Raw genomic sequence first — 27,900 nt, 5'->3', positions numbered from 1 at the left:
CGATCTGGAAGGAGACTGGCATGTTCTGAGCACAGCTGCTCCTCCTATGAGCCCTACCCCAACTACCATGGAAAAGCCAGTCGGACCCCCTTTGGCCTCTCAGTCCTGTGCCTGCCAGTCAGGCCACCTACCCCTGGGAACCTACCCCAGGGTCAGTCTCCCCCACCTGACTGGCACCTGCCTCCCCCAGGCCAGGACTGTCTCTGCCCAGCATCCCACTCAGGCCGAGGTCAGGGACTGCCAAGAGAGAATCTGGCAGAAAAGGTGACATGGGTGGAGTTCGGAGCCACCAGGTTTGAAGCCTGCCCTGCACTCCCTCACTGTGACACTTGACTCTCTGAGCCTCAGTTTCTCCACCTGTAAAACAGAGGTGACCACAGCAGCACCACCCACCACAGGGGTGGAGAAAAGGCTACCAGCAAAGTTGCCACTGCAGGGTGAATCTCATGAGAGTTCCACACTCCATGAACAAGCAGGACAGGAGGACCTTGGGCCTGAGATGCACGCGAGTCCCCACCTGAGCAAGATGAAAGGCTAGCAGGAACCGGAGATGCAGCCTTGGACGCAAAACCCACAGCGCACCCAGTAAGGTTGCCACCCCACCAAGAAAACAAAAGCTGTTCCAGACACTCTCAAAATTATCAGAAAAGAAATGAGCTTTGAACGGGAGTGAGTCAGAGGAAAGCTGTTTTAGCTCCTCTCATCTCTCCATTTCCCGGAACAGTATGGAATCAGAACGGGCTTTGAGCTGCAGGAATCTTCTGCACAAAAATACATTTGTGATTCAACAATGACCACGTGGATGCACCAAGCTTTCTTGTATTTTTAGAAAAATCAAATAATCTTACTTCAAGTTCGTGTCATTTTTACATGGCAATTACTTTTAAATACCTTATCTAATGTTTCATAGATTTCCAAATTCACGTTTTGCTTGACACTTTATATTTCTAAATGTATTTTAAATATCAAATATTTTATTTCACTGATTTCTATTTAATTTTATGAATCCTAGCTTTTTTAAAAACACAAAACATACCAACTCAGAGTGACTTTCTGAAATTAGGCAAAGTGACCGAGGCACTTGGCAACACTCCTTCCTCCAGCATCACTGTCACTAGTGCCTTCTGTCATTCAATCCTCACAACTCAGGGTGAGGAATCCCCCCATCTCCAGTTTACTGATAAACTCAGGCACAGAAAAGTGAAATGTCTCGCCCAAGGCCACACAGTTACACGTGGCCCACCAGGAAAGAAATGGCTGGAGTCCTAGTTCCTGCCTGGTGGCCACTACATTCCCCTCACTAACAGCTGCTCACTGACCCTAAGCACAACCCTGTGAAGCAGCTTCTAGTGTCAGCCTGCTTACAGATAAGGAAACTAAGGCATGGAGAGGGTCCATGAATCCAGGCAGTCTGACCGCCAAACCACGGCTCGCAGCCCCCCAATAAGTTACTGGGGAACAGGTGAGGCGGATCAAAATCACACACTTTGAGAAGCGCTTCCCCACTCCCTGGTCTCAATGGATTCCCGGCATCAAGGGAGTGGCTTTATGAGCCCCGCTAAACAGATGAAGAAACCGGAGCACTCAAGTCACGTGACTTACCCAGAAGTCTGAGTGGCAGATCCAAGTCAGAAACCCTGGCCTGTCTGGCTCCAGACCCTGTTCCCTCACACTTACCCTGCCATGAGGGCACGATGGAGGTGACAGGTCACCGAGTGCACAAACCCACAGATACCTGAACACACCGTGGCTTTATTATTAACGGATGCCAAAAGCACACTTCCCAGAACTGCGCTAGAGGCGGGCGCCCAGAGGCAGCAGGACACTACAGCTCCTTCCTCTGGGGCAGAAAGGAGGGTGCCTGGGAAGTTCGAGGGCTGCAGTGGGGAGGCAGAGGTCCCAGCAACATTGTCAATGGCAGGCAGCGGCAGGAGGGGCGAGGCGTGGGCGAGTCCATGAGTCCAGTGAGGCGGCGCGACTCACTTGAGGCGGTAGAGAACCTTGCGCTGCATGCGATGCTGGATCTCGCCGCGCCGCAGCATGAGCTGCAGCACCTTGTGGATGGCGTGCTCCGGGTATTTCTGTGGGAGCACATGGCTGGCTAACGGCACGTGCTGCCCGAGGGGACTCCGACAGAGCCCAGACATCCCCAGGCTCAGGGGAAACTTTGAACTCAGGCTCCTTTGACCTAAAGGGTCCACACTTCCTGAGTGCCCACTGTGTACCAGACACTGAGGCACACGGAGGCTAAGCCACTTGCTCAAAGTCACAGCAATTAAGCGGTAGAGCTGGGACTTAAGTCCCATCTGACTCTAGAACTGAAGCTCTAAACCTTTCTCTAAGCCTCAGTCTGCGCACCTATAGAATAGACACGATACCACCCATTAAACTGCCCTGAATCAAAATGAGATGATGTACAAGGAGCGGAGACCAGAAACTAGGATTAATCCTGAGATTTTTAAGGTGACAGGTTTTCCAGAGCATCTGGAAAATCCCATCTTCTCTCTATGGGGCCAACAGTACCCTCCTCAGTGAGCCAGAAAGCTCACTCTCATGGCTCTGCCCCTTCCCACTCCATGAAACGCCCGCCAACGGGGAAAGGCACAGACGGGAAGGGCTGCGGGGAACTTGTATGGGGTTTCACCAGAATCCAACCACCTCTGCTCTCCTCTCCCCTTCGTGGGACAGAAAAAATACCCCCATCCCTGCTCCTGATGAAGACGTCCCTGGGGAAGGAATGATGGCTAGAAAAGGTCTGAGAAAGGGACAGTTGTCCATCCTACCCCCGTTCAGGGCCTGTCTGCTGAGTAAGACGCCAGTGCTGAGTGGGTGGGAACCAGCAGAAGCCCTGCACCCCGTGCCGGCTCACACCCCCACTCCAAGGCAGGCTCACCTGCTTGGTGAAGTCCTTGATGATGCTGTGCTCAGACACCTGGGAGCCAATGGCAAAGCGGCGCTTGAGCTGCTTCTCGATGCGGCTCAGCATCTCCTGGTCCTCCTGGCTGGTGAAGCCCTCCACCCCTGTGGGCATTGAGAAGTGAGGCAGCCAGGGAGCTGGGACAATGGGAGTTCTTGGACAGAGACAGCCTCTAGCCCAAGGAAGAATAGCCTAAGCCAGGCCCCGAAGAGTAAGTCAGAAAAGGGCACCGAGTGTGCCAGGGTGGTGCAGGCCTGATTGAGGAGACAGGATATGGCACATGTGGGGACACTCCAGGCCAAGCACAAAGTCACAGAGGCAGGAACACACCTGTCTCATTCAAAAAGCAGCCCGGGGCCCAGCGCAGCAGAGACATGGCCAGAGTGTCACTAGGGACCAAGTCCTGCGGGCCCTTGGAGGCCACAGCAGGACTCCTTTTGTTGCTGGAGCAGATAGATTAGAGAGAGAGTTGGAAGGGGCCCATCAGTGACCCAGGAGGGAAGCCAGCCTGCCCTGGACACATCTACGAGGTGCCCTGAGGAGCCCTCGGCAACCAGGAGGCTCGTGACTTCCAATTACTGCCACAGAGGCCTTGGTGTTTCAGCTAAGGCGATGGTGGGCTCATGGTCAAGAAGTCATTGAGAGGGGAGTCTGTGAGGCAAACTCCTACATAGCCCACAAGACCCAACTCAAATTATCACCACTCCATATCACCCCTGCCCTCTGTGCCTGCAGCATCCCAGAGGCCTCCACCTGCAATGTCTCATGTGACAGGAAGTGTCTCCAGGGTAGAGGCTGGACAGGAAGTTCCTCACCCAAGTGCCTCCCCAGTCAAATGCACCAAACGGGCTCCCTCCTGGGGAAACTGACACTTAGCGCTGCCTCCACCTGAGCAGCTCTTCCCCCAAGGAGCCACACTGTCCACTTCATGCAGCTCCCTGCTTGGCATCACCTCCTGGCAGAGGCCATGCCCACTCACTCCATGGGAAAGAGCACGTCCTCCTTTTCCAACACACCTGGCCCTGCCATCATCTCCCTCACTGCCTTTTTCACTACCTACACTACCTGCATTTGTTTCTCTACTGTCTATCTCTCCCCAACTAGAACGAGAATGAGAACCCAGGAGGGCGGGGACCTTGTGATTGATTGCTCTTATACTCCCAGCACCTAGAACAGTGCCTGGCAAACAGTAACACTAATGAAGTATCTGCTGGGTGAAGGAACAGATTTTCCCCAGCGTAGGTAGCCTGGCTCATGATTGGTGCCTGGGACAGTCTGTTGAAAGGCTGACCGAAACCAGACAGTATGGCTTATGGTGTGGAAAACGCTGGCCTAGGGGCCAGGAGACTTGCATTCCAGCCAAGCGACTGTGATCTTGGGCACCAGGGAAAGGCCCCTTCGAGTGTCAGCTGTCTCATTTCTAACATGGGCAGGACTGACTGCTCACCTGGCTTCCAGGGGGCAGCTGGAAGGAAAAATGCAAGAAATAACTCTGGAAGCACTGAAAATGCTGACGAGCTCTAGGAAGCAGAGCATCAACTGTTGTTCCTAGCCAGTGAGAAGGGTAATTATCATCAATGACCTGGGTCAAGAGGATTGTGTTCAAGGGTCTGGAGAGAAGCTGCTTCTTCCCATCTTGGAGGAAACAGCGGTGGGGAGAAAGGAGGAGAGGGGTCTTATTGCAAAAAGAAACTCAGAGAAGCTCAGCAAACTCAGAGAAGCAAGACACACACTGCAGGCCCCCAGCAGGCCAGAGCCCTGCCCACAGAGCTCCGAGCCAGGGAACCCAGATCAATTGAGACCATGTCCCCTGCATCTGCTCACCTGACAGGGTACCGGACAAGGCAGCATCCAACGTGGACACTTGGAAGAGCCGCAGGGCCTCCTCCACATCTGCCTCTGTGGCGAAGGGCTGCAGCTTCATCTTGCTGAGGGCTTCTGCGATGCGCACGATGGCCTCCAGCTGCCTGTGGGGGCAACAGCGTGCTCAGGGTAGCCTCGGTCCGCTATTCCCTTCCTCCCCAGCCACCCCATTACCAGGGAGGTGCTTGCCCAAAGTGGTAAGACTGTGGTGGAGACTGCTAGGTGTCCCCATAATCCATCTCCCTTTTGATCTTAGTCATAGCACTGCAATTTTTTTTTTTTTTTTTTTTGAGACAAAGTCTCGCTCTGTGGACCAGGCTGGAGTGTAGTGGCATGATCATAGCTCACTGCAGCCTCGAACTCCTGGGCTCCAGTGATCCTTCCACCTCAGCCACCTGAGGAGCTGGGTCTACAGGCATGCACCACAATGCCTGGCTAATTTTTTATTTTTTGTAGAAATGGGAGTCTTGCTATGTTGCCCAGGCTGGTCTCAAACTCCTGGCCTCAAGTAATCCTCCTGCCTCAGCCTCCCAAAGTGCTAGGATCACAATGTAGGCTACTGCACCTAGCTCGGAACCCCAGTTTTTAGTCTGGCACACAGCGATCCACTAAAACACATCCCAGACATCTTTTGTACCAGGTTGTATTTGTGTGACCAATCTATGGCAGTAAGTTTTAAGTCCAAGCATTGTGTGGGACTTCATGAAGTGTCCTTTAAAAGGGAAGCTCTCTTTCCTTCCTGTCCTGCTGCCTGGAGGTGATGGCTGAAGTTCTAGTGGCCATCTCGGACTAAGAGTAAGGGGGAGCTTGAGGAGTCCTCACACCAGTCCCCATACCATCTTCCTCCAGACAGTGCTACAGAAAAGAGAAATCAACTTCCTATTTCTTTAAGCTGCTTTATCTGGATTTACCATTACTTATAGCCAAATCCATTTCCAACCAGTCAGTGCTGGAGACAGGATTCAAACCAGGTAAATCCCAACTCTTACCCACTGTATTGTCTACAAAGTCACAAGAATGAACAGAGTTAGGAGGTAAAAGCACTGAGGGCCAGAGAAGGAATGTAATTTCCCTACAGTCACACAGTGGGCTAGAGGCTGGGACCCAAGACTCTTGACTCCCAGGCCTGGGTCCTTCCCTCCCTTCGGGCTTCCTACAATGGGAGAAGCCAGGCCAAATTCAGGCAAGAGGGGTCCAGGTTTGCCCGGCGTTAAATCAAGAAACATGGATCATCATTGAGATCAAGGAGGCCATAGCTTATGCTCCAAAGAGACTCTTCCTGCCCAGAGCTACTATGGGCCTGTGCCAAGTGGAAAGCCTGGACCACTGCCCCTGGTTGCCAAGCACACCCTGCTGTGTAAAGCAAGCCCCACCTGCCATGGCCCAGCCCTGCCCGCCTGCTCACCGCACAGTGATGGGGATGCTGGAGCGGCGGTCACTGTCCCTCTCGTGCTGACGGGCCCCGCTCCGCATGATGATGTAGCGGTTCTTCAGTTTCTCTGCAGCCTCTGCTGACAGCCGGGGGCCACACTTCCTGCAGGACAGTGGGGAGAGGCTGGTGTGAGGCCAGGAGGGACTCTTAGGGCACCTACCCTTTCCCCCAGCCCCCTGCCAGCTTACAGACATGCACTTTCCCACCACACCACAGCTGCCCACTCATATGGGCTGGGGGACAACAATCGGAAAAGACTTAAGTGAAATCTGGCTGTGGGCAGCTGCCACAAACATCAACACTGGGGAGAAATATGGGTGCCTCTCTTAGAAAACAGGTGAAGAAAAGCCAGGCACGTCTGCAGGGTGAAAACCGCCTCTTCCCCACTGTTAGATGCTGTGTGGTGTCTTGCCACAAGGTCCCCCATACATGTAATGTACAATGGCACAATCACAGTGGCATGGAGGCCCACTGGGTGGTGGGCTTTGCAGCAGTCTCAAACTCCTCCACCCAACACATCTGAAGACACGACAAGCTGATGACACCCACAGGAGGCTTGGCGGTGACTGCAGTCCAGGGGCTGGGAGCACCTCAGACTCTCCTGGGAGGGTAGGTGTGGGGAAGTCTGATCAGCATCTACCCTATCCCATCCCCTCCCCTCTAGCCCCCAGGCCAACTGACAATCACTGATGTAGGGAAAGCCTTAGCTCAACCATCCTAAGGATGTGGCGACTGAGACCCAGAGGGAGGGAGGGAACTCCCCAAGGCTACCCGGGGACTTAGTGCAGAGGGAAGATTAGAATCCAGGGCTCCCTGACTCACAGCTGTGGGCCCAAGCCTCTCCAGACTGGGCCACACAGAGCTCAGACTTGGATGAAGACCCAGGGACTACCCACTCACCCTGGCAGAGGTGCTGAATCAGGGACCCACCAGCCCCCCACTGGTAGTGCACTCAAAGAGCCCTCAACCCCTGGGTTTTAGCTCCTTCAAAAGATCACCAAAGCGCTGTATGACAAGAATCGAAGCACTGTGGTTAAGAGCACAGCCTCTGGAGGCAAGCAGCTGGGTTCACATCCTGGCTCCACTACCTCTGGCATGTGACCTTGGACAACTTACTTAACTTCCTTTGCCTCAGCTTCCCCATCCATAAAGGGAAGGGAATAATAGCACACCTTACCTGGTAGGTTTTGGGGGAGGGTTATAATTTATTCATATAGAAAGTACCAAATAGTAATTCAGAATGCCTGGCACAAAGTAGTGTGTGAGTAAGAGTGAGTGTGTGTGTGTGTGTGTGTGTGTACACATATATATTTATTTTTTTTTTTTTGAGACAGAGTCTCACTCTGTTGCCCAGGCTGAAGTGCAATGGCACGATCTCAGCTCACTGCAATCTCTGCCTCCTGGGTTCAAGCAATTCTCCTGCCTCAGCCTTCTGAGTAGCTGGGACTATAGGTGTGCACCACCACACCCAGCTAATTTTTGTATTTTTAGTAGACATGGGGTTTTGCCATGTTGGCCAGGCTGGTCTCGCACTCCTGACCTCAAGTGATCCACCTGCCTCTGCCTCCCAAAGTGCTGGGATTACAGCGTGAGCCACTGCAACCAGCCAGTACTATGTATATAATTATTACTGAAAATCTGTGAGAACAATCAAATTGCAGCTGCGACTCACTGAGTATCTACCCAGGGCAGGGCTATGCCAAGCACTTACTCATCATCTTGTGTAATCCTTACAAAAATCCTAGCAAACATCAATAGGCCTGGGGAAATCAAGGCTCAGAGAGGCCAACCAACTTGCCCAAAGTCATAGAGTGAAGGCAGGTATGACCCAGAGCCCATGTCTACCATGTCTACACTTCACTGCCTCCCTGCATATCAGACACGAGGAGGTCTTCAAGACCATCTAAATCCCACCTCCTTGGTGTGGAGGTGGGAAAACTGAAGCCAAGAGCCAGTGAGCTACGCAAGGTTAGAAGGGAGCAGAGCAGATTCAGTAGAGCTGAGAACCTCAGAACAGCAACATCTGGGCTGTTCTTCATGAGGAGCAGCAGGACCAGGGGACTGGGTTCTCTCCCACCCAGGGAAGCTGGGCAACCTCACCCCCGTGGGCCTGCGTCCAGGACTCACGCTCGGCAGTAGGCAATAAACTTCTTCAGCTTGGCCAGGTCAATCTCGCCCTCCACAGCCTGTGTCTGTGTCAGTGCGCTCACGTGCAGAGTGATGACATGCTTGGCCAGCATCTGGAGAGCAGAGGGGATACTGGGTCATCCCACAGGCCGTCCCAAGCCTGAGTCCCAGCACTGAGGTGGAACAGCCAGAAAGAGCTGATGGGGCCCTGGCATCAAGGAGCCGGAAAGGGTGCTGAGATCTCAGGCGTGCTCAGCCTGTTTGCTCAGCACCAGGCCCTCATTCTGATGGGAGCATCTGGATTCTCCTTTAGAGAGAACTTAGTGCTCCTTGCTCCTCTGCCCTGGTCCATAAAGGGGTGGGTTCAGCTTGTCCACCCCGACTTGGGGCATGTATCTTGTCCACCCCAACTTGGGCATGGACATTGGATCTACCCAAGCCAATAGGAGTCTATCCTGGGACTTTTGATAGAAGTACTGGAAAAGACGGGGCCTCCTCTTTCCTGGGGGCTGTTAAGCTACAAGCTAACAGGACAAAATCTTATTTTGTCTTTGCCACCACAAGAGGAACAGCTGCCCAAGTACAAAGATTCCACCAAGGGAAGCAGAACAGAAAGGCAGAGACAGTTGTTTGAGAATCCAGATCTACCTGGGCCTTAAGCCGCCGGACTTACCAATTCTATAAACCACTATGTTTTTTTCTTTGAAAAACTTACTAACCAGAACTGAGGTTCTATTACTCATAACCCAATGTCAACGCCTCTGTTTCATATATAAGGGACTGAGGCCCAGGGAGAAACTGATTTAGCCCAAATCACACAGCTTATCACTCACGGCAGAAGCAGAGCAGGCCACAGGACTCCAGACCCTACTTCAATCCTCTGCAGTCCACAACAACTGCCCTCTCACGTGCTCCCCAATGTCACAGCCTGACAGTCAGGACTTCGCCAGCCAAGGCCCTTGTTCTCCATTCTCCTTCCCACACAATCACAAGCCTGCCTGGAGGCAGGTCCCATGGCCACCAGCCCTGCCCCTGGACGTACCACATCCCTCTCCTCATTGTGCTCATCCTTGACGATGAAGATCATGTCGAAGCGCGACAAGATGGTGGGCATGAAGTCAATGTTGTCCTCCCCCTTCGTCTCATCCCAGCGGCCGAACACTGAGTTGGCAGCAGCCAGGACGGAGCAGCGGGAGTTCAGGGTGGTGGTGATCCCAGCCTAACAGGTGACAGACGATGAAAAGGGGGAGGAGATGGCAAAGATGCCTTCTTATATACACGCTTACACACACACACACACACACACACACACGATTCTAGGCCTGGGCAAAGAGAACTTGGTCCCAATCAGGGCAGCCTGAGGATGGTTGGGCCAGGCTGGGCTGCTGCAGGCTGGGCTCTCCATGGAGGGCCACTCACCTTGGCGATAGAGATGGTCTGCTGCTCCATGGCTTCATGGATTGCCACACGGTCATCTTCTCGCATCTAAGTGGGGAAGAGAGAAATGTCATCAGACCTACTGAAGTGAGGGAGCAGGGAGCAGTAGAAACAGGAAAACTAACAGCAGCCCTCACTCCCGAATACCAGCTCCACGCAACAGCAGCCCTCACTCCCGAATACCAGCTCCACGCAAGGCCAATGGCAGCAACCAGGTCACCTCTAATCATGGGAACAACTGTGTGGGCTTGCCTTTCTTCTCCCCACTCTTCAGATATGGGAACTGAGGCTTGAAGAGGTTAAGCAGCTTCCCACAGTTACTAGAGTGACCGGCCCAGGGACTGAAAACATGTCTCCCAAGTCAGAGGTGATTTCTGCTGGCTGAGCACAGGAAGTCACATACCCTGGTGCCACCCACCTTTTGGCTACTACCCCCCTCATCAGACTCACCTTGTCAAACTCGTCAATACAGACGACCCCACCATCGGCCAGGACCATGGCTCCGCCCTCCATGATGAAATTCCGGGACGAAGGGTCCCTCATCACCGAGGCTGTCAGTCCAGCTGCGCTGCTGCCTTTCCCAGACGTGTATACCTGGGGCAGTGGGGTGGTGTCAGGGCCCGATAACAACTCCATGCTTTGACCCCCATAAGACAAAAAGACCCACTGAGGTTGTGATTTGCCCAAGGTCACACATCAAAGCTGGCTGCAGAGTACAGAATAGGACTCAAGGCTCCAACTCAGTGCGTCTCCCTCTGGAAGGGGATGCTGCCCTGGGCCTCGGTGTGCCCAGATGTTCTCCCCGCTGAGGGCATCACATCCATGGCTCACCTGAGCCTCACCACAGCCCTGTGACACAGTCTTGTGGGGCCCAACTCACAGATGAGCAAACTGAGGCCCAGAGAAGAGGAGTTAGCCTCAGGGCTAGGATGAGGACTCCTGACTCCCAGGGAAAGCCTGCCCCCATCGTGAGTCCCTTGTCGTCTCTATATAGACCTACACGCCACATACTGCCATAGAGCCCCTGAAATTGGGAAAGTCCTAACTGAGATGTCCTTAATCGTGCAAAATACGCACGATTTCAAAGACTCAGAGCTCCTAAGAATGTAAAGTATCTCAATAATCTACATATCAAACAACATGTTGAAATGAGATTTTAGATATAGCGAGTTAAACAGAGTAACTTCACCTGTTTTTCCTTTTTTCTTTCCCCTTCTTCCTTTTAAATTGAAACGGGGTCTTGCTATGTTGCCCAAGCTGGTCTCAAACTCCTGGGCTCAAGTGATCCTCCCACCTCAGCCTCCCAAGTAGCTGGGACTACAGGTATGCACATGACCGCACCCAGCTACTTTTTAATGTGGCTATTAGACAATCTAAGAAGACATACATGGGTCGCACGTGCAGTTCACTATTTCTACTGGACAGTGCCAGTGTGGCAAATTTGGCACACTTCCTATCTATCCAAAGACCACCATCTCGCCCTATACAACCCCGCCACTCGGATCATGACAGTCAGACCTTCTCTGGCTCTGATCCCTGCAGACCCATTCAACAACGCAGCAGAGGACCCAGCTCATCAGACACTTGGGTTCAATCACATCCTGCTCTAATGCTTACCAGCAGTGAGACCTGGGCCAAGACACTTACCCATTCTGTACCTGAGTTTTCTCACCCCTAACACAGGGGTAATAGTACCTACCACACAGTTGACGTGAAGACTAAGTAAATATATGCAAAGTACTTCAAGCAGTGTCTGGCCCTTCATTTTAGCTATTATTATTATTATTATTTATTATTATTATTATTTGAAACATGGTCTCACTCTGTCACCCAGGCTGGAGTGCAGTGGCACAATCTTGGCTCACTGCAACCTCCCCATTCTGGGCTTAAGTGATCCTCCCACCTCAGCCTCCCAAGCAGCTGGGACCACAGGTGCATATCACGCCTGGCTAGTTATTTTGTATTTTTGGTAGAGACAGGGTTTCACCATGTTGTCCAGGCTGGTCTCAAACTCCTGAGCTCAAGCAATCCGCCCACCTCGGCCTCCCAAAGTGCTGGTATTACAGGGATGAACCACTGTGCCCAGCCAGATTTTAGCTATTAATGATAACAATATCATTATTTAGCAAATGGATAAACTGACGCTCAGGGAGATTGGGTGACTTACTCAAAGCCCATAGCCAATTTCTGGACAGGGTGAGACCCAAACTCCATCCTGACTCTCAGTACAGTGTACTCGCCCCCTGCCCCAAACCTACATACACCTGTTGGCTCCCTTCTTCCTCCCATCTCCTCGGCCATCCTGACCGCAGCCAAGAGAAAGGAGGAAGAGATTCCGGGTGAGAGAGCCCACCACAGGTGTCCTGGGGACCCAGAGGCCCTGCCCTGCAACCTTCCTCCCTGCAAGCCAAGGTGGCGAAGGTATCCCAGGCCACTCACCCCAATGGGAGAACACTTCTCCACAAACTTCAGAAGCTGGGACTTGGCTGTCCCAGGGTCCCCTAGCATCAGCAGGTTGATGTCTCCTCGGCGAGTAAGTCCATCAGGGAGCCTGGGGGACGAAGGGTAGATAGACAAGGTGAGAATCCATGAGGGCATCGCATGTGACATCCAGTCACCAGATTGGTGGGCTGGCAGTTGACTCCCCCAACTATCATGGGCCTCAGAGTTGGCAGGAAGGTAGTGGCTGTGGCCTGAGACCCATGTTCCTACCCAGCTCTGTAGTTCCCAAACCATGGTAGGTCTTGCCTAGCAATGAGGACAGAGCTTGCCTCCCAGAAGAGGAGGGTTAAAGGAAATGGCTCTTATGGCTGTGCTCGGGTACACCCAGCATCTGAGCAACGTTCCTCCCAGCTTGAAAGAAAAGGACAGAAAGCTGCCTGTGGGCTGTGCACGGTGCGGCAGAACAAGCACGATGACAGCAGGCTCCTGGCTCCCCTGCATGTGCTGGGGAGCAAGTCCCTTTAACTCTCTATGCCTCAATTCCCTCATCTATAAAATGGGCACAACAGCTGCGTTAACAGGTTACTGTGAGGAATGACTGGGCTTCAGACACATAAAGCACTTAAAAGAATGCCTGTGCGGCCAGGTGCGGTGGCTCACGCCTGTAATCCCAGCACTTTGGGAGGCCGAGGCGGGCGGATCACGAGGTCAGGAGATCGAGACCATCCTGGCTAACACGGTGAAACCCTGTCTGTACTAAAAATACAAAAAAAATTAGCTGGGCGTGGTGGCGGGCGCCTGTAGTCCCAGCTACTCGGGAGGCTGAGGCAGGAGAATGGTGTGAACCCAAGAGGCGGAGCGTGCAGTGAGCCGAGATCACACCACTGCACTCCAGCCTGGGCAACAGAGTGAGACTATCTCAAAAAAAAAAAAAAAAAAAAAAACAAAGAATGGCTGTGCATAAAACACAGTAAATGGCAGCTGCTAATAATATCCCTGCTACTGACCCCAAGCTCAGTGCTGAGATTTAAGTCCTGGTACCTACATGACCCCAAGCTCAGTGCTCTCCCACTGCACTTGCCAGGGCCCCAGTCCCCCCCTTGCCAGGGTCAGGGCATCACTGAGACAGGTGCACAGATCAGCCACTAGCCAGCTGATGGCAAGCTTGGGGGCTGGCAAAGGTGCCTGGCAGACTGAGGGGCCCAGGAAATACAAAAAAGAGTGCCCAGTCCTGATTATCCAGTAATTATCCTACTGTGAGCCCCATCATCAGCCGCCTCCCCAAACCTAAGGGAACTCAAGCCCCTACCTCTTTCGGGAGCCCCCAAAGAGCAGGCAGGCAATGGCCTTCTTCATGTCCGTGCCCCCAAAGATGGAGGGGGCGATGCTCTTGGAGATGACCTCATAGACACTGGGGAGGGCAGCCAGGCGACGGAACTCCTCCTCCTCCTGGGGGCTCACGGCCCCAGCAAAGCTGCGGCCTTGGTAGGCAAAGCAGGCGCATGAGTGAGTACAAGGGAGCTCTTCCAGCCCACTGCCCATCCTGGCACCAGCTCAGGGACCTCCCAGAGGGCAGAGCCCTTAGGGCCAGGACAGCACAACCTATCTGAGTAAATAGAGATCCCAGCTCTCAAGCCCTCAGGAATGGGCCTGGTGTGTTCCAGGGTCCAAAGGGTGAGGGGAAGTGGGGAGAAGGGTTCTGAGGAAACAGAGGGCCAGATGGCATAGGACCTTGGAAACCACTGGAAGGTCTCCCCTTTCAGCCGAGGAGTGATATAGTGTCTTGGTCATGACAGCATCGCTCACTGGCTGCTGCAGAACAGAGAAGGTAGGGCAAGGTGGAGACGAACACTGGGGAGGATCAACGGTGATCCAGGGAGGGCTGACAAGGGCTCAGAGCAGGTGGGGAGGATGAGAAGTGGTCAGATCCTGGACACGTTTTAAAGGTGGAGCTGGCCAGAATTCCTGAGTGATTAGATGTGGGGGATGAGAGAAAAGAGCACCAAGGGTGACTTGGGGGTTTTTGTCTGAGCAACTGAAAGGGTGAAGATGGGAAGACTGAGAGGAGCCAGTCTGAGGGTGGGGAAAGGGGAGCTTAGCTTCAGCCATGTAAAGTTCGAGATGCCTTTCAGATATGTAAGTGAACATGTCAAATCAGCAGTTGGTTATTAAAGTCTGGAACGTGGGGAGAAGCCCAGGCTAGAAATGGAAATGTGAGAGCTACTTACCTGTCAGTGGTTTTAAAGTTGTAATAATCTAGGTAGTTTGTGTAAATGTGGGGTGGGCCATGGACTGAGCCCTGGGGAAGCCACCCCTCTGAATCAATTCACTGCAGCCAGAGGGCTGAAACAAACCTGAAAACCCTCAGTGGCCCCTGCTGCCCTCAGGTGTAAGCAGGAGCTCCCCATCTCGGCACTCAAGGCCTCTTACACCACCTGGCCCCTCATCCCCTAGACTCCCACTCGGCCCTCCAGCCACTCAGTACCTTGCCCAGGCCGGGGTCTTCACCTGCTCCTGCCATCCCCTCCCGTCTGGAAGTTCTTCCACATCCACCACTCTTCAAAGCCCAGCTCAGATTAACCTCCTCCCAGAAAACCTTCCCCAAGGCCCAGCCCCCACCTCCTCCTTCTCGGACCTCCTTTAGCACCTCCTCGGAACTGCATGACCCACAACAGCCGCCACTTTACCCACATGTCCCCAGCGGTCTCACAGTTTTCTTATTTCTCCAACTAGACACTAGGCGGCTGCCTGCCTGGAACCCTGCGTTTCACTTCTCTTGTATTTCCTGTCACAGAAGTGAAGACTTGGCTTTCAGTAATTCCCCAGTGATTTGACCTCAGTCCTTCTGCCTTAATCCTGCACTTAGGCAAACACCCTCAGCCCAGGAGCCACAGCTAGGACCAACGTGTGGAAGTTCCGGGGATCACTTAATATAAAAATGAACGTTCTAATGATATGAGCAACACAAGGACATCCTGGGCTACCTCATGAAGTAACGAGCTGCCTGTTACCAGAAGTATGCAAGCACAGCCTTTTAGCAGGGCTAAGCCAGGACCCCAAAGCCAACTCACCAGAGCCATCTGTGTCCACCTGGATGCCCAGGACACGGATGTAGGAGCTTCGGATGCCCACGCCCACCCTGTCACGGCCCCTGCTGGCGGTCAGGCCAAACTTCTTGATGGAGTAGATGCCCATGATGGTAACCCTGTTCCCAGGGACGACCTTGTCACACAGGTACCTGAGAGGAGGGTAGAGAAAGGAGAAAAGCTGAGATTCTGACTTGGACAGCAAGTCTCTGATCCCACCCATCCCCAGGACACGCAGGGTCCACCGCAGCATTTTTGCCACAGGCACCACATGCTGAGCTGGCTCCAGTCCCACGGAGCCCAGAGAACGGCCTCTCTCCCCACGTCACTCAGCCCATGCTCAGCTGCTTGGAGGATGGTGTTGCCCACAGTGACAGCCAAACAGAAAGGCAGGTGGTGGCCTGACTCTCGCTGAACTCGCTAACTCATTTGTACGCTGGTTTAGGAGGCTTAGTGCCAGCCCACAGAGCCCTCCAAAAGCCCCATCTCCACGTGTCTGCTGTCAGCTCGCTGTGTGGCGCCCTTTAGCCTCTCAGGGCAAGACTTCCTCTTCACGCCCTCCAGCCTCCTTGAGGGGCCACTCGCCCTTTTTGCCTCTTCATGGCTCTGTGAGCTCATTTTGCCTCTGGGTTTTCATTTCCTGTTTTAAAAATGAGATGTTGAAACAGGGAAGTCTCCAAGTCCCCCAGTCAGAGCCAGGGTGGTGTGGAGGGACACTTAGTCGCTGTGTGACCTCAACGAAGTCATTGCACCTGAGCCTAGGGGGATGATGAAGTGGCCTGACTCTGATGTTGTGGAGTCAGGTGAGGCAGCAGACATAGAAGTGCTTTATACCATCAGGCATCACAGCTCCAGAAAAGACCATCACCGTCACTCCATGAGCCTCCAACTCCCCTCTTCCCATACCCACTTCGTAAGTTTTCAGGATTCATGAACTGCTTGGAAAATCATACATCCTGATTACGTAATCTGCATGATGGAATTGTGCTAAACACGACATGCATTTTCGAGCAGCCCTCTGAGAGATTAAGGACTGTCCTTATCCCCATTTTACTGATGAGGAAACTGAAGCTTGACAAAGTCACATAACTTGCCCAGGGTGCAAGTGCCTGACCCCTACATACTCTGTTGCCACTAATGAAGTTAACAGAAGCTACAGATCCACTCTCCTCAGAACATCTGCATGCAATTTCAGGATATGCAAGCCCAGGTTAGAACCCTAATTAAAGATCTCAAAACCTTCCACCCAGGTTACTATGAGGGGCCCAAGCTCAGTACCCTCTTCCCCTCAGTAGAATCTTTTTTGTTTTCCTTTTTGAGACAGGGTCTCGCTCTGTCACCCAGGCTAGAGTGGAGTTGTGTAATCACAGCTCACTGCAACCTCAACCTTCTGGGCTCAAGTGATTCTCCCACCTCACCCTCCCAAGTAGTTGGGATTATAGGTATCTGCCCCAACACCCAGCTAATAATTTTTTTTTTTTTTTTTTTTTTTTTTTTTTTAGATACAGGGTCTCAGTATGTTGCCCAGGCTGGTCTTGAACTCCTAGCCTCAAGCAATCCTCCTGTCTCAGCCTCTCCAAGTGCTGGGATTACAGGCATGAGCCACCATGGCTGTTCAGCAGGATCTTAACAGAAAGCCTGGGGTACGCTGGGCACGGTAGCTCACGCCTGTAATCCCCGCAACTCTTGGAGGCCAAGGCAGGCAGACCATGAGGTCAGGAGATCGAGACCATCCTGGCTAACAAGGTGAAACCTCATCTCTACTAAAAAATACAAAAAATTAGCTGGGCATGGTGGAGGGCGCCTGTAGTCTCAGCTACTCGGGAGGCTGAGGCCGGAGAATGGCGTTAACCCAGGAGGTGGAGCTTGCAGTGAGCCGAGATTGCGCCCCTGCACTCCAGCCTGGGCTACAGAGCCAGACTCTGTCTTAAAAAAAAGAAATCCTGGGGTAGGAGGTGGGGTGTCAGGCTGGGAAGAGGCTTTGCCAGCTATTGGTTATCTAGCTGTGCGTCCTGGGCCTCTTATCCTAAGAAGAACACAGACTTTGGAAAGCAATGGACATAGGCTGAAAGCCCGGCTCTCCTCCACGCAGGAAGTCATTTAATCTCTCCAAGTTACATTTCCTCATCTGCAAAATGGGGCTGACATGCCCCTGCAGATTATGGAAAGACGAGATGAGAGGAACTTATAGAACCATTAGGCACAGAGCAGGTGCTCTGCAACTGGCCACCTTCTCCACCCTACTCACCCTGCTCCAGATGACCCATTCCCAACACTCAGGTTAGGGCCACAGCTGGGACACCCACCATCGTAGATGCCCACCTCCCAGCCCATCTGCCTCACCTGTCACAGTAGAGCTGCATGTGTCTGGGCATCTCCCCGTGGGGGACTGCATCAGGCAGCTCCTGCAGCTTCAGGGTCTGGAAGTCCACGCATTTGCATTTGTCGGGCATGATGAAGTACGGGTCCAATGGGCATTTGGGGCGCCCAGCCTGATCTCTGTACAAGGTAAGGGAAAAGAGTCACCAAAGCTACCTGGAGAATCCAAAGGCAGGGCTCCTTCATCCCAGGAGCCAGCAAGGAGACGTTGCCAGCGGCAATTTATGGGGTCTCCAGAATAAACTGGAGATAAGCCCTAAAGGAAGGCAACGCTGCCTGGAGGTAAGAAAGGAAGGCAACGCTGACGGACCTAGCACTGGATTAAGAGTCAAGGGAGGCCGGGCGCGGTGGCTCACGCCTGTAATCCCAGCACTTTGGGAGGCCGAGGCGGGCGGATCACGAGGTCAGGAGATCGAGACCATCCTGGCTAACACGTGAAACCCCGTCTCTACTAAAAATACAAAAAATTAGCCGGGCGTGGTAGCGGGCGCCTGTAGTCCCAGCTACTCGGGAGGCTGAGGCAGGAGAATGGCGTGAAACCCGGGGGGCGGAGCCTGCAGTGAGCCGAGATCGCGCCACTGCACTCCAGCCTGGGCGACAGAGCGAGACTCCGTCTCAAAAAAAAAAAAAGAGTCAAGGGAACTGCTTGAGGCTGGGTTCTTCCATTAACTTGCTGAGAGGAGGCAGACAGGTCACACTCGGTCTTCTTGCAGGGTCATGGTGTCCTCATGGGTGAAGAGCTAGTTCATCAATTCTCTTACCAAAGCCCCACTCAAATCCCAAGATCTTTTCCAGTGGGATTCTAGGAAGTTCTAGACCATTCTGAGGGTCTAAGCCTCTACGTATCCCTAGGTAATTATGTCATTATTCAATAGATATTATAGCAACATAAAGAAGCAAACATCATAGCAAAACCTACTATGTGTCTGACACTATTCCAGGTGCAGGGGGCACAGCACTGAACAAAAAGGTCCCTGCTATTGTGGAGCCTAAGTTCCTATCAAGGGAGGCTGAAAAGACATACAAACAAACAATCACATAAGAGTGACAGCTACATGCTGTGAAGAAAAATAAAAAAGTAGGCAGGTGTGGGAGAGACGAGGTGCGTGCATACCAAACTGAAGACGAAGGGTCGGGCAAGATGCCCCTGGTGAGGGGACATGTGAAGAGAAGCCTGAAGAAGTGAGGACACAGACTATGGTAGCTTGAGGAACAGCACTCCCAGTAGAGGAAACAGCAAGGTCAAAGGCAGTGAGACTGGGGGTAGTCAGTGTATTCCAGGAATAGGAAGGAGGCAGTGAGGCCGGGCCTGGAGAGAGGAGGGGCAGCAAGGCCTGGGGTAGCCAGGAGCAGATCGTGGTGGGCTGTGCAGGACTTGACTAAGAAGTAAATGACTGGACCACCTGCAGTGTCAAGGGACACCTGGCTGCTGGGTGGACGCGGAGGATCAGGGAGGAGGTAGCGCGCCTCTCCAAGCAAGAGATGTCAACAGCATGGAATGAGGCAGCTGTGCCGCAGGTGGATGGGAAGCTGAGGAGGCACCAGCGAAGGAGCCAAGAAAGAGCTACCAGTGAAGAGGGTGGGGTTCCTTCAGACTGGGGGCAGCAAACATTTTCTAGAAAGGGCCGGAGGATGTGCATTCCAGGTTCTGCCAGCCAAGAGGCCACACACCCTGCCTTTGTAGTGCGAAACCAGCTGTGGGCAATACTTAAATGAACGAACATGTTCCTGGGCCATAGGGTCAGCAGGCTAGATCTGGCCTAGTGAGCAAACCACAGTTTGCTTCAGAAGATTCCAAGTAGACTCATTCCCCTGGACTGCTTTTCCCTCCCAACCCTGGGTTCCCTACAAGGCTGTCTGGGTATCCTGGTGAGACAGAAGTCACCAATGTAGAGGGACACTGTTCACGGTGTCTCAGAGCCGCAGGGCATCAGATCTGTGCCAATCCTAAGGGCACACCCCTGCCCAGCCCATCCCAGTGGATCTCTAGAAGCAGCTGCAGGCAGTGCTTGCTACTTGTTCTCATCCTTTCTGATCTTCACTCAGGTCACCTCCCACAGTCCCTTTGGGCCACAGACTCACGTGTTGCACTTCCTGGGCAGGGCATAGCCCTCAAGGCCAGGGCGCATGGCAATGTTGGTGAGGGTGTTGCGGCAGCTGCGGCACTGGATAGAGATGCGGGTGGCCTTGGCACGGACCGCAGAGGCCGCGATGATGATGCCAGGGATCTTCACCAGGTGTGACATCATGTCCGACTGTAATAGAGCCATCAGGAAGCTTGTTGATTAAGGGGAGCCAGGACGCATCTGAGATATGCCAGTAAATATCCTGGGCAGGAGCCTGGAGGAGGTGGGCACAGAGCTGCAGGGAGGGCCACAGCTCTTCTGTTCGGCTCAAAAAATGCTTCCAGAGCATCCACCCAGTGCCAGGCTATCTGGACCCCGGGGTTCAGAGGAGCCTCAGGCACAGCTCCTGCTTTTAAAGACCTCGCAGCACAACTGGGGGGGGGCGGTGGCAGGGCAAGAGATACACTAAGCACATTTCACTACAAAGTGGCAGGTGCCAGGAGAGAGACCTGAACCCCAGCTCTGATGGCGACATCCCTGGACCTGTAGGGTACAACACAGAACAAACCTGGGAGGCAGGGGCCCACATTCTAGTTCAAGTTCTGTCAAAACCTGCTGTGTGGCCTTCTGTCTGAGTCACGTCTCTTTGAGCCTCAGTTTCCCCATCTTAATGACTATTCCCACACTGGACAATAAGGCAGTAATATTTTTTCTTTTTTCTTTTTTTGAGACGGAGTCTTGCTGTGTCGCCAAGGCTGGAGTGCAATGGCAGGATCTCGGCTTACTGCAACCTCCGCCTCCCGGGTTCAAGCGATTCTCCTGCCTCAGCCTCCCAAGTAGCTGGGATTACAGGTAACTGCCACTACATCCATCTAACTTTTTGTATTTTTAGTAGAGACGGGGTTTCACTATGTTGGCCAGGCTGGTCTCGAACTCTTGACCTCAGGCAATTCACTGGCCTCAGCCTCCCAAAATGCTGGGATTACAGGCATGAGCCACCGCGCCCGGCTGTAATGTCAATTTTTAAGTGTGATGTTATTGTAGCCATGCCTTAAAAAATGACTCTTCAAAGGCTGGGTGCAGTGGATCACGCCTGTAATACCGACACTTTGGAAGGCCGAGGCGGACGGATCACTTGAGATCAGGAGTTCGAGACCAGCCTGGCCAACATGGTGAATCCCTGTCTCTACTAAAAATACAAAAATTAGCCAGGTGTGATGGCATATGCCTGTAATCCCAGCTACTCAGGAGGCTGAGGCCGGAGAATTGCTTGAACCGGGGAAGCAGGGGTTACAGTGAGCTGAGATCATGCCACTGCACTCCATCCTGGGCGACAGAGTCAAACTCCATCTCAAAAAAAAGAGATTCATCTTTTAGAGATACATGGCGAAATAGTTCCAGATCAAATTATATGATGTATGGGACTTGTTTCAAAAGAACTCCAGGGCCACAGATGAAACAAGATTTGGCATCTATGGATCACCTGAGGTCAGGAGTTCGAGACCAGCCTGGCCAACATGGTGAAACCCCATCTCTACTAAAAATCAGCCGGGCGTGGTGGTGTGTGCCTGTAATTCCAACCACTTGGGGGGTTGAGGCAGGATAATCACTTGAACCCATGAGGCAGAAGTTGCAGTGAGCTGAGATCGTGCCACTGCACTCCAGCCTGGGCAACAAGAGCAAAAACTCCATCTCAAAAAAAAAAAAAAAAATGGTCTCTAGTTGCTAATTATTAAGCTGGGTGATGAGTACAAGAGGATTCGTTATACTGTTCTCTTTATATTCTAATGTTTGAATTATCTATAATAAAAAGTAAAACATAAATTCTCAGCCAATCTGCTCCTTCCTATGGCCAGCCCTTGCCCCTCACAAAGCTCCTGAGCCACTCGTGTACAGGACTGGGACAATCTCTCTCCACCTTGTCTCCGTTTCTCAACGCCCTCCTCCGGCTGAACGAGAGAACCAGACATGAGCAGAAGTTTTGCTGGGGCTCTCAAAGAAACCAGGAAGAGGCTGTGGGAAGCAGAAGCGAGGCTGGGGAGGTGGAATTCAAGACTCCATGCCTGCATCATTACAATAAAGTGACCATCACCACCTCAACCTAGCACCTGGTCAGTCTCAGCATAGTGGATGGAGGGATGCAATGAGGGATCCAATATCACCCATAAGCGTTCTTGCCCGGTATGTGAAATCGAAACACAGTCAGGCCTTTGCATCTAACTTCCAGCTTCCAAAAATCACGGGGGGAAGGGGTATGTTGTAACCACCCCAAGGAGGCCTTCAGATAAATCTAAAAGGCAGCACATTCTACAGGATAATGGCTCCTGCTTCTTCAGCAAATCAATAATGTATCTGTGAAAGAACTTACACCCAGAGTAAAGGAAGCTGTCCTGGATTAAAAGAGATTTAAACAACAATCCAGTACAATGCCTGGTCCTGGCTGAGACACACGAGCTGTAAGAGGCATGTGAGGTAATTTGGTCAATCTGAATCTAGACTGTATATTCACTGATACTAAGAGATCTTTGATGTTTCAGTTGAGGTGCTAATGATAGTATTGAGAGTACATAAGAAAACTTTTTTTTTTTCGGGATAAAGTGTCATGTCTGTAATTTATTTTTTATTTTTAGAGACAGGGTCTTGCTCTGTCACCCAGGCTAAAGTGCTGAGAGGCACAATCAGAGCTCACTGTAACCTCAAATTCCTAGGCCCCTTGATCCTCCCACTTCAGCCTTCCAAGTAGCCTGGACTATAGGCATATGCCACCATACCTAGCTTTGTTTTTTTGTTTTTTGTTTTGTTTTGTTTTTTGGAGAGCCAGGGTCTCAAACTCCTGGTATCAAGCAATCTTCCTCCCTCGGCCTCCCAAAGTGCTAAGATTAGAGGCATGAGCCACTGTGCATGAATTTACTTTAAAATTCTTTAGCAAAAAAGAAAAAGGACAAAATAGGAAACAACACAAAATGTTAATTATTAAATCTGGGTGAAGCTTTATGGGATTCATTATACTACTCTCTGCTTTTGGGTGTGTAATTTTTCATAACAAAAAGCAAAAAACAAGAAAAGTTCCTTTTGTCTCCAGGAGGAGACAGGTTCAGAAAGGTCAAGTGCCTCGCTCAAGGTCACACAGCTAGCACTCAGGTCTGGCTGCATCCAAAGCCCTCTGCACCATGCAGCAGCCACTGCCCCCCAACCCACCTTCAGGCTACGAATGCTGGAAGGGCTGGCGTCCGACTTGAGCATGACCTGGATGTCCTGGAGCACCTCCTCCCCAGAAGGCCGGGGCTGGGTCACCTCATCAGCTACCTCCCTGGCAGCTTCCTCCAGCTGGAGAAAGGGAAGGGCACAGGCTATTAGTAACTGAGGCAGAGCAGCCCTGGGAAGCTCAGGGATGGGGTCCCACTCACCAGCTGCAGGTGCTCGGCTGGCTGCTTGTACAAGTAGTCGGCCAGGTCCTCATCAAAGCTGGCCAGATCCTCCATCTCCACCTCAATCCAGTACTCCCCCAGGTTGTAATGCCGCTTGAGTTCATCCCTGGAGTGGGCACGTAGCAGGGTGGGGCAGGAAGGGTGCAAAGAAGAGGAAACCAACACTGGCTGAGGTGTGCCTGCACCCCTGAATCTGCCCACACCACAGCCACCGTGACCTCACCTTTCCTCTTCCCAAACACACATCTAATTCCAGATCATTCCATTATTTAACCCTGCAGAGGCTACTCACTGCTGGCACAGGCATGCCCTAAAGAAAGCTCCATGGAAGGGGTCCACAAGACAGTCAAAGGACATTTCAACACTCAGGCTAGCGTGCACAAAACAACAAACCAGTTCTGTCACTGAAGGACTCCGCGGAGGCTTTAACTTACTTACTCTTGGAGAAGAACAATGTACACAGCTCAAACTTGGGGCCCGGTGAGGTGGCTCATGCCTGTAATCCCAACACTTTAGGAGGCTGAGGAGGGTGGATTACTTGAGGCCAGGAGTTCAACACCAGCCTGGGCCACATGGCAACACCCAGTCTCTACTAAAAATACAAAGACTAGCCGGGCATGGTAGCATATGCCTGTAGTCCCAGCTACTGAGGCATGAGAATGCCTGAACCCCAGAGGTGGAGGCTGCAGTGACGAGAGATCTTGCCAGGGCACTCCAGCCTGGGCGACAGACTGAGACTCTGTCTCAAAAAAAAAAAACCAAAAAGGTACCAGCCTCACCAACATGGAGAAACCCCATCTCTACTAAAAATACAAAAAAAAAAACTAGCCGGGTGTGGTGGCGGATGCCTGTAATCCTAGCTACTTGGGGGACTGAGGCAGGAGAATCACTTGAACCCGGCAGGCAGCAGTTGCAGTGAGCCAAGATCACGCCACTGTACTCAAACCTGGGTGACGGAGCGAGACTCCATCTCAAAAAAAAAAAAAAAAAACAACAACAACAACAACAAAACTGGAGGCACCAAGGCAGCAGAAAACACATCTGCCTTATCAACGTCTAGTCAGACTGTTTTTTTTAAAATAGAGACTGGGTTTCACTATGTTGCCCAGCCAGGTCTTGAACTCCTGGGCTCAAATGATCCATTGGCATCAGCCTCCCAAAGCGTCGGAATTACAAGCACGAGCCACTGCGTCCAGCCCAGATGCTTAGCAGAGCATCCCATGTGACTGCTGTGGCAAGAACATATTTGGGGACCACTGACCAACGCACAGGCTGTTCCCCAGCCTCGCAGTATCACAGGCCTGAGCCCCGTCTCCCTTATGTCCAGGAGCCAGTAAAATGGACAGACTGGTACTGAAGGCCACTTGCTGTGAGGACACCCTACACCTCTACGTAGACAAGCAATTGCTCCTACCTAGACAGAAAGCTTTCTACACCTGCAACTCTGACCTTAGCTCAAAGGTCCCCTCAAACTTCAGCTCCCCGGAAAACTTCCCTAAGTCCTTTCACCTTCCTCTGTGGAGGAAATGACCACCGTGGAAGTTATCTGTTGGTCTTCACGACTCACTCCTCTGACTTAGGAGCTTCTCTAGGACAAGAAGCACGTCTTTTCATCTTTGTAGCGCAGTGCCTGGCACACAGGTGGGCAATATCAGCTGCTGCATGAATAAGTGAAAGCAGGAATGGCTTTACCCATTTCTGGCCTGGTGAGGCCCAGAGACACTGACACCTGGAAGTCACTCAGCTAATAATGGGCCAGTGCTGAACCTGCAACCTCATGTTCTCTGCATTTTAACATTTCAGGGATAGAGGCCGGGCCTATGAGAATTCTCATGATGTCACAGGTCGTACAATCAACTAGAAGCAGGAGCCGGGTCCAGCTTCAGTGCTGCAGCCCAGCACCCAGAACAGTATCTGGCAGGCAGCAGGTGCTCAATCAATGAAGGTGCAAGACTGGTATAAATAAATGAATGAGCAAAGTGAAGTGAATCCTAACTGCCATCTTCACCTTTTACACCTACAGGGAACTTGAGTTTGTAAGGTCTCAGACATGACATGGAAGGATGATAGGAAGCAGATGAACAGGAATAAGATCTGGATAAAGAACTAAACGGTCCAAGTGGCGCTAGCTGGTTGCTGGTGGCCCACTCAACAGATGACTCACCCAGAAGTTAACTCCAGGTATAGATAAAATACACAAAGCAGGCCGGGCACGGTGGCTCACGCCTGTAACCCCAGCACTTTGGGAGACCGAGGCAGGTGGATCACTTGAGGTCAGGAGTTCGAGACCAGCCTGGCGAACATGGCGAAACCCCATCTCTACTAAAATTACAAAAAATTATCCGGGCGTGGTGGTGGCGGGGGTAGTCCCACCTACTCGGGAGGCTGAGGCACAAGAATCGCTTGAACCCGGGAAGCGGAGGTTGCAGTGAGCCGAGATCGTGTCACTGCACTCCAGCCTGGCGACAGAGCGAGACTCCGTCTCAAAATAATAAATAAATAAGTAAATAATAAAATAAAATAAAACAAAATACACAAAGCCTTATACCAAGGCGTGAGGCTGCCGGGATGAGCCCTGTGACCCAGGACCGGCTCTTTCCCCCGTCTGGGCCCATCTGTGCCCTGACTGTCCAGGACTCTAGCAGGCTGGTAGAGGCGTGTGCGCGGCCACACTGGAACTCGAGCCCCCGGCCCCGCAGGAGCCGCACCTGTATTTGAAGGTGAAGCCCGTGCGGTCGGTGCCCACTCGGTACTGCCGCAGGAACTCCTTGAAGCGCCTCTGCAGCTGCGATTTGCGGGCCTGCCCCTCGTCGGCCTGGGCGTCGCCCCCGAAGCTGTCGCTGTAGAAAATGCCAGGATCGTCGAATCCCGACATGACTGCGCCTGGGGTGGGAACAAACGGCCAGAACAGGCTGGGGGCAGAGCCTGGCACCTCCTCCCCTCCGACGCCTGGGTCCCTGCCCTGAGTCCGAAGCGGGGGGACCCCCGGCCGCGCTCCCGGACTCCAACCCCAGTTCCCGAGAAACTCCTGTCCCACTCCAACTACACCCGGAAATCCAGATGCCTGCTGGCCCCCAGTCCCAGTCCTACTCCCACTAGCCTCACCTCTGGTTTTCCGCACTTCACAAACCAGGGGAGACAAGAACCTCCACGCTCAGCCGCCGAGTTTCGCGGGAAAAACAAGAGGCGGTGTTCGGACGCCGCAGCCGCTGCGCTCCCATTGGTTCGCCGGAGCCTCGCGGCCAGCGATTGGACCGTTCTGAGCCCTCCAGCCCCGCCTCCCGGACTGTCTGCCGAAGATGATTGGCTGCAAAGTGCATGACCTCGCCTCCTTCCGGGCTCCATTTTGTGTGCGGAACAATTTGGCGCGAAACTTCTGGCTGGGAAGGAAGTGGCGGCGCAGGACGGGGCGGACGCAAAGATGGCGGAGGGGCGGGCGCGCGGAGGGCGCCTTTAGGTGGTTTCTTTTTTATTTTCTTGGTTTTTTTTTTTCCTAAGGCATGGTCTCGTTGTGTTGCCGGGGATGGAGTGCAGTGGCTCGATCACGGCTCACTGTAGCCTCAACCTCTTGGGCTCAAGCGATCCTTCCGCCTCAGCCTCCCTTGTAGCGGGGACCACAGGTGTACGTGATTTTCTTAAAATATTTCATAAAGACGGTTTTGGTTTTTTTTCGGAGTCTCACCATCTTGCCCAGGTCTCGAAACTCTACTCTCAAGCGACCCGCCTGCCTTGGCGTCCCAAAGCACTGGGATTACTGGCGTGAGCTACCCGGCCAGGCCTGCGTGCTTTTCTTAAGCCTTCTTTTAAAGTCCTATGAAAAAAAATGACCCTTTTCATAGCCATAGGGAGAAAAAACTAGAAGTTCAGAAATGATTGGGTCCAGGTGCCCATTTTGCATTGGGAGACCGTGCCCTGAGGAGGATTCGCTTCCCGGTCGTGGGGCCCGTTCTCTGGGCCTGAGGCTCTGAGGAGTCCCTGTCCTCCAGCTGGTGGCAGGACAGGGCGATTACCGCGCGGCTCACCCGCGTCCCCGACCCGGGTTCTCGCACCCTAACACACTGCTTTTATTTGTTTATTTATTTGTTGAGACGGAGTCTCATTCTGTCCCCCAGGATGGAGTGCAGTGGCGCAATCTCGGCTCACTGCAACTTCTGCCTCCCCGGTTCAAGGGATTCTCCTGCCTCCGCCTCCCAAGTAGCTGGGACTACAGGCAGGCGCCACCATGCTCAGCTAATTTTTGTATTTTTAGTAGAGACAGGGTTTCACCATGTTGCCCACACTGGTCTCGAACTTACTGCCTCAAGTGATCCACTTGCCTCGGCCTCCCAAAGTGCTGGAATTACAGGCGTGAGCCACCATGCCCAGACCGGCCTCATTCTGTTTAACAGCTGCTTAATTTTCTGTAGTATGGTGACAAAGACTCTCCTTGACCAAACTCTAGCCAGGTTCCTCTGGGCTCCCTTCACTTCTAAGCCTCAACCTTGATCTATAGGCACTGTGGCTCATGCCTGTAATCCTAGCACTTCAGGAGACCAAGATGAGAGGATCCCTTGAGTCCAGGAGTTGAGGCCAGCCTGGGCAACATAGCAAGATCCCGCTTCTCTAGAAATTTTTTTATAATTTTTTTTTTTTTTTTGAGACAGAGTCTCACTCTGTTGCCCAGGCTGGAGTGCAGTGTCACGATCTTGGCTCACTGCAACTTCCATCTCCTGGGTTCAAGCAA

The 27,900-nt window shown here is 52.5% G+C and overlaps 1 protein-coding gene across 2 annotated transcripts; it reads right to left on the bottom strand.

The window, feature by feature from the left end:
• Positions 1–1,732: 1,732 nt before the first annotated feature.
• MCM5 (minichromosome maintenance complex component 5) lies at positions 1,733–27,124 on the bottom strand. 2 transcript variants are annotated; one of them, XM_003821508.5, is made up of 17 exons: positions 26,283–27,124; positions 25,886–26,060; positions 23,157–23,283; positions 22,948–23,076; positions 19,766–19,938; positions 17,648–17,803; positions 15,290–15,456; positions 13,528–13,699; positions 12,216–12,327; positions 10,227–10,370; positions 9,759–9,824; positions 9,382–9,558; positions 8,340–8,452; positions 6,186–6,314; positions 4,742–4,884; positions 2,894–3,021; positions 1,733–2,081 (listed from the first exon to the last, which is right to left on the bottom strand). In XM_003821508.5, the coding sequence occupies exons 2-17, from the start codon at positions 26,050–26,052 to the stop codon at positions 1,980–1,982; spliced, it is 2,205 nt and encodes a 734-aa protein (XP_003821556.2). In that variant the 5' UTR covers positions 26,053–26,060; positions 26,283–27,124; the 3' UTR covers positions 1,733–1,979. The 2 variants fall into 2 exon arrangements, with proteins under 2 accessions (XP_003821556.2, XP_063459497.1); XM_063603427.1 differs by having other exon boundaries at positions 1,733–3,021.
• Between the last annotated feature and the right edge of the window lie 776 nt (positions 27,125–27,900).

This window comes from Pan paniscus, chromosome 23 (genome assembly GCF_029289425.2).
Source record: "Pan paniscus chromosome 23, NHGRI_mPanPan1-v2.0_pri, whole genome shotgun sequence".
In the NCBI taxonomy this organism is placed as follows: Eukaryota; Metazoa; Chordata; class Mammalia; order Primates; family Hominidae; genus Pan; species Pan paniscus.
Note: the sequence above shows the minus strand (reverse complement) of the source record. Positions and strands in the feature narration are given on the sequence as shown.

Bases quoted from the DNA above. Each gene is read 5' to 3' on its own strand.
- MCM5 (XM_063603427.1), bottom strand. From the start codon at position 26,052: ATGTCGGGATTCGACGATCCTGGCATTTTCTACAGCGACAGCTTCGGG. The intron at 19,939-22,947 runs GTGGGTTGGGGG...GCTCTATTACAG, and splicing joins CCAGCATTCGTAGCCTGAAG to TCGGACATGATGTCACACCT. The intron at 10,371-12,215 runs GTGAGTGGCCTG...CCACTGCCCCAG, and splicing joins AGAAGTGTTCTCCCATTGGG to GTATACACGTCTGGGAAAGG.